General features: G+C 39.4%; 1 protein-coding gene across 3 annotated transcripts in view; it reads right to left on the bottom strand.

The window, feature by feature from the left end:
* peli3 (pellino E3 ubiquitin protein ligase family member 3) overlaps positions 1-5,433 on the bottom strand; it is a 38,078-nt gene extending 32,645 nt beyond the window's left edge. For 2 of the 3 annotated variants that reach the window (XM_051943607.1, XM_051943606.1), the window contains exon 1: positions 5,136-5,433. Coding sequence is in view for 1 of the 3 variants with exons in the window: in XM_051943605.1 (XP_051799565.1) it covers positions 2,164-2,201 (38 nt within the window). In the remaining 2 variants the exon portion in view is untranslated. Of the gene's footprint in view, positions 1-2,163; positions 2,217-5,135 lie in introns of those variants that run through there. The other variant, XM_051943605.1, reaches the window with a different exon arrangement.
* Between the last annotated feature and the right edge of the window lie 6,261 nt (positions 5,434-11,694).

The raw sequence follows: 11,694 nt of genomic DNA on the forward strand, positions 1-11,694 counted from the left end.
AATACATCACGGTATGCCTTTCAGGGAATGCCAACATATAATTAATGGAACACCATATCGAGCATATGTCTTGTCACATTTGTCGCCTTGCTGTGTTCCCCTACATCTTCAATCAGTACGCTTCATGCATAACTTAAATAATCAAGACGTTTCTTTTCTTGATTCCAGATCCATCTAGTTGTATGTCGTAACTAATGGTGATACAAGAGTGTATGTGTTTGTGTGTTTATGTGTGAATGTGTGTGCTGCTGTGCTGTGATGGAGTATGTGTCCTGCAGTCCTGTCTGCCCCTAAATAGTCCTACTGTCTGGGAAGCAGAACCACAGCAGAAAACGGGGAAAGAGAGTAAGAACGCAGCAGTAAAGGAAGCAGGGAGACTTACAGAAATGCACCTGTAGCACGCACCGAGTCTGTTTGGATATCAAAGAAGCTAGTTATGGTCTCTACACCTGTGTTCATGAACAGTAGACCCTGTTTGCACACAGGTGTGACCCTGGAAGCTTCTTCTCTTCTCACACCATTAAGCACCATTCACTGCACTTCAGAAGACAGCCAACAAGAGACACAGTCTCAGAAAGGCCACGGTACCAGCCATGTCACACTCAAGGCTTTCATACTGAAGCTAAGATTTTGTGCCGATGTGTGAAAATCTAAAATGGGACAGTCAAATTTGTACTCATGGGAACAGAGACAGGGGCACTGAGTGATACTAGTGATTCACTTATCATGCTCAGGTGCTAAAATTTCAGAAATAACAGCCTAGTTGAACAAGGTATGTTACAGCATACAGTTACATCATGCTTGTTGCTATGTAACATCAAGTATGACAACTGCTTGTAATCTGACTTATACAGAATTGCAGTTTGTTAATGTAAAAGTTACAAATGAGTCAGCAGTTTTAAACCATTGGATTCCAGAAAATAAAGCATGTGGGTGCAGACAACTTGGCTGATAATCTTAGAGATCACTGTAGAGGTTCTCCACCCAAATTCCACAAATTCCCTGCAGGACACTGAAGTGAAAAGAATGCTGAGAAAAACTGCCAAACTTAAATACCAAAACCATGTTGGAAAACTTTAATATAAGTTGGATTGTAGCTTGTTTTTAAGACATCAATTATTTTAGTATATTACAACTTTCAGCTACAATAATCAGGCTTTTTTATGGTCAGTTAGTTATCAGGAAAACCAATAACTAATATCTGGAATAGATATGTATTTGTAGTGTAAATGAAAATCTTGGTGTCAAATTTAACAAACTCCAATTTGGCTGAAATGTTTTTGTTTATTTAAGTTTTACATATGTTTAAATAAAAGCCATTTTTTTCAGCATTTACCTGTCAGCATTGATGGGCTATTACTCTTTATGTTTAACAAGTCATGTAGTGCTAAAGGTGGGACATTGTTGTGAGTGCAGATAGACAGAGATGGCTGCATCAGACACAAAGAAGCACATTTTAAAATAAAATTTGAGATTTAAATTTGAAAAACAGGCTGCACAAGGGCTCGGTTGTTAGCACTGTCACCTTGCAGCTAGATGATCCCTAGTTTGCATCTGTGCCTGATTTTTCTGCATGGAGTTTGCATGTTCTCCCTGTGCATGTGTGGGTTTTCTCCAGGTACTCTGGCTTCCCACAGTCCAAAAACTGGTTAATTGGTGATTCCAAATTGTCTGTAGGTGTAAATGTGAGTGTAGTTGTTTGTCTCTCTGTGTAGCCCTGTGATAGACTGGTGACCAGCTCAGGGTGTCCTCTGCTTGACCTATCCTTAGTAAGCTGGCATACAGTTCAGCCTCCGCGACCCTAATGAGGATTAAGCAATCTATAGATAATGTATGGATGGATAGAATTTTAAAAACAAACAAACAAAACAATAGTGTAGATAGGCTGAAATATTGGTTCTGTTATTAAGCCACACCAGAAATCGGTTTACCCATGGTTACAGTGTATTTTCCAGAGATGTGAGAATATGATAATGTTGCTCTGTAGAAGTCAGACCAATCACTGTTTATACAGATTATCCAAACCCCTTTAATTGGAGACTGTGTGCACAACTGCAGGAAAGTGTTCCAAAAGTGGGTATGTAAACTGTTGTGAATATTAAAAAGGGACTTTAGGATAATAATTTAACCTATATTTTCCTCTTCATAATAATTTTTACAAACCTCAAGCCTGCTTTAGGAGGGTCCACTACAGCATGCATGACTGATGAATCATCATGTAACTGATGGGGTTTCCATGCTAATAGAAACAATAAGAGAGAGAAAGAGATTCTTGGGAGTCAAAATAGGAACAGTAACGCAAGGTAAGTTAATTTAAGTTTGGACTAAAAGTGACAGTATGACAAAAGAGTCAGAGTTGTACATTAGGGAGGACATGTTACAGATTCTAACAGTGAAACTCTGTACCTTACTCTTGTGTAAATAGAAAAATTAATCCCAAGTATGAACCATCTAGTAGGTTTTTTTTTCAATGTGTGACATTAACTTAGTTGGCTACAACATCAGCTGTCTCTCTTGTGTATCCCATTCTGCTATCCTGACCTTAGCTCCTAGACCATCCCCAAAAGTGCATATCTTGACCTCATCAAACTCCTTTATCCTCACTAAAACTCTGAAGCTAACTGCCCACAGACTGAAATGGATTTAAAGGAGCGCTACAACAATAGTTCATGTAAGAGCTTCCAACTATTTTTGTGTGCTTTTAAATCTCCTCTGTCTGTTATTGCCTCCCACCTTGACACCTACAACTTAAGAGGTAACAGGTGGGCTGCTACCGTGTTGTCTCATCTTGATGACACACACAAATTCTCTTGTTTGAATCTGTGGCTATGGAGATTATCATCATCATCATTTGTCATTTTAATCATCTTAGAGGAAGCTCCTTAGAGGTCAGCAATTTCCATAGTCTGGACAGACAAGATATATGGTTTGAAAGAGGAGTGAAAGAAACCATCTATGGTAAGCTGGAGCAACCATCTCTAAACAGGAGGTCTATGATACCATTCATCACATATTTATAATGCAGTCCTGACCTCCTTCCCCAGACAGTTTCACAACCATTCACACCTTGAAGCATGTAGGTCTTGGGTTGTTAATGATCTCCGAGCCATTTGGTGGTGAAAACAAATACCTTGAACTTCCTACCAGTCAGTTCAAACTGAGGCAGCCCTAGATGACCGTACCTATTCAGGTACCAAAGAGATAAGTCCAGTTGCGTTCTACTGAAACACTTGTCTCTAGCAAGACACAATCAGCATCTCTGGCTTATCCCACTAGTATGCTTAAGAAAAATCCCAAGCTAATTCACATTACGGATAAAGTAAGCCTACTGATCTTTAGCCTTGTGATAGACTAGCGACCTTTCCAGAGCGTCCCCTGCCATTATCCTAAGTCAGATGGGATAGACTCCAGCCCCCCTGCGACCCTAATGAGGATTAAGAGGTATATATATATAATGGATGGATGGATGGATGCTGATCTTTGTTGGTACATCCAATCACTGTTGACCACTGCTATTAAATTCCAGACTTCGACAATAACAAGGCCAGTTCATGGGCTGCATGTCTGGGTGTCTGCAAGAGTCTGTGCGGCATATATTCCATCATCTGTCCAAAAGCTTGAGGATTATCTAGACAGAAGTTGTGCAGATTGCACATGTAAAGTATAATGTCGTATATTGGAGAGCAATTGCAACTGGTCAAGTTCATTGGGAGTTAATTCATCTTTTCATTTGTCAGAAGAAGATAATGGTATAATGGTGTGATAATGGCTCTTACATCCAACACCTATGTCTGTTTTTTGGCACGCTTGTTATTACTGCAGGCTCATTTTCAGATTTATAAATCAAATTCTAAATAATATACTTTCCTGTATCACTTCCTTAATGACAGGCATCAACATGCACATCACACCCATTATTGTAGTGGTGGTTGATTCTAACTGTACCATGTGATTTAACATAGTTTGGCTTCACACATCCTCATGCAGCTAAGTCATATAAATCCAGTTGCGTTTGATGGACACATGGTCACGTGGGCAACTATATCATCAGTGTAATGCTGTGTGCCGAGATTAGGAGGCTGCTGGGTGGCTGCGTGTGGACGTGTGAAGCCAAACTAGGTAAAAACCACATGGTACACCACTACAATAATGGATATGATGCCTTTTACATAAGCAAAGAACATGTGATGTGCATCCTAACCTCAGCACACAGCATCACACTGATGATACATTGGTCCATGTGAGTAAACTCTCATTTCCCAACAAGCTACAAATATGACTCATTACTCAGCAAACTACAATGGTCTTGAATTATGAATAACATGGACTCACTACTTTTTACGCTGTGAGCCATTTTGAGCTACCATCCCACCAAATCCTCTCCAAGCAGCCTGGAACCATCTAGAAGCTGGGAAATATTACACGGAATTGTTAATGCGCCAGAAAGGCTTGATTTGTGCTACAGGACGATTCAAACATGGCCTCTATCTCCTCTTGTTATCCTGCTCTTTCTGTGCGTTTACTTCTCTGTTCAGCTCATGTAGTAACAGAATGGGCGATATAAACAGCCTTCACGTGTAACACCGCAATAAGAATAAAAAAAATGAATGTAAAATATAGGATTTCGCCCTTTCTGTGGCAAAAAAAAATGAAGATTTTGTCGACGTAAACAGCCTATTGTGCCATTTTTAAAGCGTACTCAGGCTGGGTTTGTACACAGGGGATTCCACCGCACAGACAACAAACACTACATATAGCACACACACACACACACCCTCCTTACGTACTAACACACATTGTACCTGCCACGCACACACACGCACAGCATCAGTGATGTAGTAGTAAATAATAAAAGCGCACTAAAACCCCTCCTCTTAAGACGCTGCTTTCCATCACTTCCATCAGTTTGCCATCACTTACCGACCTATTTACCTTCTAAAGACTCACGGCAGCTTGAATAAAGGTGATAAAAGGCAACAATCCAAAAATAAAAAGGGTGACTTAACCTCCATCACCTCCCCAGAAGAGCAGGAAAGCAGACAACAGGCCAGCTGGCGCCTCCTGCCATCTGCTCCTTTGTGGATGGGAGCTAATAAAGACAGGTGAACGGAGGGAGGAGATAAACAGGCCCGTACCCGCTGATGTTTGCCAATGGAGGTCCGGGACAGGCTCGGGTCTCGGTGTAAATCCTCCTCTGTATGGGAGTGTGGCCGGGCTCCGTCAGTCCCCGCAGGGCCTGGGAAGTGTGGCGAACAGGAGTGAAGCAGAAGAAGAAGGAGAAGAAGAGGAGGAAGCGCAGAGCATCAGGAGCGGTCGCATCGCCTCTCTCCCGTTCACGTTACACCGTGGACTCAGACACGTTCATTCCTCTCGGATACAACAGCAGACAGACTGATGTCACGCCTGCATCACTCTCTCTCTCTCTCTCTCTCTCTCCCCCTCTCTCTCTCTCTCGGCTCGCCAAAAAAAATCTTGTCACACGAATATTGTGTTGCCTTTAAAGGATCCTGGTAAATTCTCCATTCCCCTGTGATGCATTCAAGAACCTATCCAATTGGTCCAATTAGAGCTACGTCTAATGCGCCACCAGATTTTTGTAATTCTATTGTTTGTTTGTTTAATTTTAGAAATCAACTACTGATGATAAAAATTAACCCTTGTGTTGTCCTTACCAAAAAATGTTGTTGCCTTGTCTGAAAAAAGTCCAAAAATTCTGAAAAAAATCCCCAAATTTATATATATATATATATATATATATATATATATATATATATATATATATAAAAGCAAAATCTTCAGGAAGAAAATTCGTAAAAAGTTTCCCTCAGAAGTTTTTTTTTGAATAAAAAAATCCCCAAATTTGACAGCGAAATTCACTGGATTTTGGTAGATTTTTTTCTGACTGTTCTTAAACATTTTTTAATTAGTTTTTTTTTCACCAAAACATGTTCAAAAATTTCCAAAATTTTTTTTTAGAAAATGTGGAAGTTTTCACTGTGAAAATATGTATTTTTTCCCACATTTTAAAAACTTTAAAGTGAGTCAATTTGACCCGAAGGATGACAGGAGGGTTAATATAGATGTACCCACAAACTAGTGACTGCAGACGCACACTACCAGTCAAAATTTTGGACGCACAATCTCATTCAATGCTTTTTATTTATTTGTACTATTTTCTAAATTGCAGATTAATACTGAAGAATAACATTTTTTGGTTTACAACACAATTCAGTATGTATTTTATAGCTTTGGTGTCTTCAGTATTCATCTACAACGTATGAAGTAATAAAATAAAAGCCATTGAATGAGAAGATGTGTCCAAAGTTTTGACTGGTGATGTATATTAGCATTGCTACTATTAATGTCTATTACTATAGGGCACTGTCCCTGTCAATCAACCAAACAAAAATACTTTCTGCTGAGCACAGGAGTGTGTTGTGCATGTGTATCTAAGGACCTAAATATGTAACTCAGCTCAACTTTATTATTTGTCCCTTGAAGGGTGATTTGTTTAGCAGCAGTTTACACCAGTAAGCAAACAATAAAAAGAAATTAAAAAAGTAAAAACCACATAAAACAGTAAAGGTGCAGTAAAAACAGTAAAAGCTCAATAAAAACCATGAATATTAAATAAATGAAGACAATAAGTATCACACGAAACATAAGATTGACATGGACATTAGCACGCCCACATGTGTACCGTGTATAATAGTTTGTTTTGAGTTTTGGTTTGATCCCTTAAATATTCCAATAACATCGAAGGAAAAGCATATTTTGTATATAATAACCATGAAATAGTGAATTCAATCATTTGGAATATTCTGATTAGTGATTGGAGCGCAGAGGTGGTGTAAGGCTGAACAGTGTGGGGTGTTATCTGATCACTAGGTCTTGGCATCACCTGACAGAAGGGAATTTTCAGGTGTTTCAGCTCATGGGTTTATTGTGCCTGTGTATTTAATGAGCTCAGTTCCAGAATGTTCTTTTTAAAGTGGTAAAAATCAGTGGGTATGGACCAAATTCTACAGGGTGTCCGGGCACGTAGGAACTCTCATTAACTATATATTTTTTGCCTCCGCAGATTAAATATGGCTTTGTCAAAAGAAGAAAGAGTTGAACTGGACTTCACAGTGGACATGAAGAATGGACATAATAAATAGAGAAGAGATAATTTTACTGTCTGTTCCAAGTAAAATTCAGAAATTCGTCTTTTGTTATGGCTGGAAGACAGCATTTAAAACACTTAAACATTGAAGCCACCCTCACAGATTAAAAACACAGTACAATAAATAAAAACAAGTAAAGCACATAAATTAACTCAAAACAAGAAAGGAAAATGAAAGATAGATGAATTTAATGCATGTCATCCAAGGAGGATGGCTTGTCCACGAAGGTGCTTAAAAAGTTTAAAGAAACGGGCGGTGTCATGGACAAACCCCATTCTGGATGACCAAATGTCTCAGCTGAAACTAAAGAATTGGTCATGGCTAAAATTCATTCTAGCCCCCCAAAAAAATCCCTTCCCTAACCCTAACCTTGACCCTATTTTTGATATGTCCATCCTTCACATCCACTGAGAGGTACCAGTTCAACTCGTTTTTCTTTTGACAAAGCCTTATTTAATCTGTGGCAGCAAAAAAAAAAAAGAAAAGAAAAAAGTTTTCCTATGTGTCCAGACTTTATGGACACCCTGTGTATTGTTAGACGTTTAATTTGGGCCTCCCTTGTTGGGATGCTTGTCCCCTCTAGTGCTTGCGACCATAGCAACAAAAAGACTTTTGGTCCGGAAAACACTTGTAAAAGAGTCACAGGAATGAAAACAAGAATCGATCATTTATCTTCCCAGAATTCCTCTGAGAAGTTGGGTGGAAACCCCCACCTATAGGAACCTGGGCGGAACAACACCTGAGCACATTGCTTCCATTCTCCCTCTTCCTAAAGAACTGAGGATTTTAACCACAACACGTGTGAAATTAATTGCTGTGATTGTTTCATCTCCCTACTGGAATGTTTGGTTTCTTAATATTTAAAAAAAATGCTTGATGATAAACACACATGACACAAATGTGATCATACATTTTGAGGGCGTCACAGTGGACCCCACACTTGACTACCTTAGAGACTAGATTAGATTACTCTGTTGAATATTTTTGTCCAAATTCTAATTGGTTCTAAATGCATAAACTACTCTTCATTATTCTTATTTCAGGGCGAATCTGTCACTCTTTATTTCTTCAGTTGCTTGCGACTGTTTTTTAATTCAGGTAGCCAGCAGGTCCATCATCTTAGTTTTGATTTCAACTCTACAACTCAGGATTTTTTTTTTTTTTTAAACAGCAACAAAAAAACAAAAACATCCAGTGAATGTTTTCATCTATATTTCATCCAGTTTTCATCCTGGCAATGACCTATTATAAACAAAGCTCGTTAATTTACTTTTACACAAGCCAATTGCTCTGTGATATGAAGCCTTTGCTATGTCAATAAATAAGGATCAACACACACTGTTGGCTAGCCTAGCCGCGCTAGACAACCCACTGCAACGAATTTAATTCTCTGCCAGGGTGGGTCTAGTTACCCTCCATAAGGCTCGAGGCTGGATTCTCCTAAAACTGGCCGGACGAATCACCATGAAGTGTAGAGTCAGAAGGCGAGCGTAACGAAGTGACGACAGAGGCGCAACGATTCTGACAGAAACAACCGGAAACAACTAGACTAGCCGAGCTAGACTACACACGGCAACGAATTTAATTCTCTGCCAGGGTCGACAACAAAAACGACAACAGTCGTTGAGCTCCATTAGCACCGACTCTGAATAATCTTTCTGTTAACATGTCTGTAATATACTTGAGCTTCACCCATTGACTGTATAAATAAGGCTTCACCGAACTCCCGCATCCTCTGATTTCCGGCACTCTAGGAGCCTATTCGTTGCGTGATTGGTTGTATACCTACCCAATTGCTGCAGAGTGATTTGATAGACAACCTTTTAGCCCGCCTCCCTCCCTGTCGAGCATGCCTAGACCCTTGTGCCTTCAGAAACATGGGTCTAGCGCGGCTAGGCTAACTGTTGGCTACAAGAACGGTCTTTATTTTATTTACAAAAAATTAAGAGGATCACTTTAAAACACCCAGGCACCCGCAGACTTGTGCGTAGAACTTTAGGTAAACTGACGTTGAAACTGACATTTGAATATGCTACACAAGTAAAAGTAATGGAACTTGACTAAAATACATTAGAAATAGATTTTTACTGTATCCTATACTCTCATAACATTCTGTTTATTGTAAATATCACCAACTTGCACCTTAGTGTAATGATCAACAAGTTTATCTATCTATCTATCTATCTATCTATCTATCTATCTATCTATCTATCTATCTATCTATATATCTATCTATCTATCTATCTATCTATCTCAGTCCTCATGACATTTGTGTGTAGAATCAGAAATATTGTAAAACTCTGTCGTACACTCACAATCTGACCTTTGCATACAATGTACAATGGATTTTTCCAAATGTGACATGCTTATATGTCAAGCACTAAAACGTATGGACCGACCTCATACAATGAAAGCCACCAGCCTCTGTACTATTTGAACCTCCATTTCTCTGGCGCCTTCTGGTGGTCATAGTTTGGTCTTTCACAAACAAAACTTTTCCCTTCGGAATTATTTGAAAGAGGCTGCAAACCTTAACTTAATTTTTGAGAATATTTGAACACACTACTTTTCTCTGCACTTTGGTATTGTATTTTAGGTTCGCAAGGGTTCATACGAATTGTGAATATGTGCACAACTGATATTTGGCATCGGGCCTCTGATTTCACTCCCTGCAAGGAGACACTGGGCTTCTTACAACATCGCCACACAATCATCCACCTAATCTAAGCAAGGCTGGGTTGTGGTCTCAGATCTATTTACCACATGACAAATAAAATGTATTTTGCTTCAGAAATGCTTTGTTTTAAGGTGGCCAATATAGGCAACATTTTTCAGAATATCAGGCCAAATATTATCAAACAGTCGTCCAGCAGGCATTCATGGCGTCGCATTAGTATGACACAAATAGTTGAGAAATAAATGAGAAAAAAGAGCTCGAAAAACAAGTACAGGCTCTTCTCTCAACACCACAGAGCTAGCCAATCGCTGTGTGAAGTCAGCGTGAACGGCAAACCATTTACTCGCTCTATCAGGATGAGGGGTTTCAACAATGTCCCTCTTTAAATTCTGCGTCATCACTCCCTGCAAGGAGATACCAAGCCTGAAATGCTTTCACTCACTCCCACATATGCACAGGGAGAACATGCAAACTCCAGAAAGATCCCCAGGATGCGAACCGTGGATCTTCTGGCTGGCAAGGCTAAAGATGCAAACCACCAAGCCCCTGAGAGGCCCTAAGAGATGGAAATTCAAAATGTTAATATTTTTTAAAAAGGACATTTTCAAAAAATATTTTGAATTAACTGGATAAACTATACAAACAAAACTCACAAAAACTTTGCTTTTGCTTACTTGGCAGCCTCATTTTCTCACCTCTTTTTGCTCTCTCTTTTTGCCCGCGGTGTGACCAGGAGGCCAGGCCACCTGTTTACCATTACCTGCTTTTACCCTGAAAACCCAGTTAAGACCTCCACTCACAGCCATGTCGCAAACTCTGTTGTGAAAACAGTCTAGTTCAAGCCCATCTGCAAACTCCTGTTTGCTTTACTTGTCTCCCTCCTGAAATAGTTGCTGGATTCCCTCACTGCCAGACCCTCCTCCTGGTTGTCTAGCTTCTGGTGATGACCACCAGAAAGTGATCATCATGTTCTGTCACGTTTTGCTTTCTCCACGCAGAAAGTAAAGTCAGAGACCACATATGGCTGCCACAGCATTATTTTGCTTAGTTAACTGAGTGACAAAAATTAAGGGTGATTGAAACAGCCTTTGACTAGTGTTCAGAAAATCTTATGTTCATGTAGACACACATGTTTTCAAAGACAGAAAGCACATTAGCATTATGCAGCCTCTCACCTGAGAATGACAACATAAACTCAACATCATAATGATTATCACTAGACTCCAAACACCACATACCTGTCACAAAAATCACTTTCATAGAACACTTTTGCCCCTGCCCTTATCCAGGGTGTTCTCTATCTTATGTATATTCAATTAAAAATCAGCCGTTTAAAGGTAGAATATTTACCACATCAACAATGTGTAGACTGAATTTTTGATTCATTTAATGCTATCTTCATTGTAAATTCTGCTTTTCTTAAAAAAATAAGGACATATAAATTAAAAAATTAATTTCACTTTTCATTTATCATCATTTAGGATCTTTATTCTGGGTATGTTATGAATTGTGTTTTCATTCCGAGTGACTGGTGTTTTATGATGAGACGCTGATTGTTTGACCCCTTCTTCTACACGCGACTGTGATTGACAACTTCTAACCTGAATGAACCACAAGCTACCGTATTGTTCAGAGAAACTCACACGTTCGGGTAGTCCAGTCAGAGATGGCATTTTGCTGGTTGCGCATCAAGTTACCCAAGGTTCAACGTGCGTAATTGCGCATGTGGTTTTCTGCACTGCAGCTGGTTGGCAGACGTATCCGTATTTTATAGCAGTGATGGAGAATCGATTTTCAAATACAGTACAGATAGTATGAAAAACAGCCTCTTTTCTCATAATGCCTGAAGGT

This window comes from Acanthochromis polyacanthus, chromosome 23 (assembly GCF_021347895.1).
Source record: "Acanthochromis polyacanthus isolate Apoly-LR-REF ecotype Palm Island chromosome 23, KAUST_Apoly_ChrSc, whole genome shotgun sequence".
Lineage (NCBI taxonomy): Eukaryota > Metazoa > Chordata > Actinopteri > Pomacentridae > Acanthochromis > Acanthochromis polyacanthus.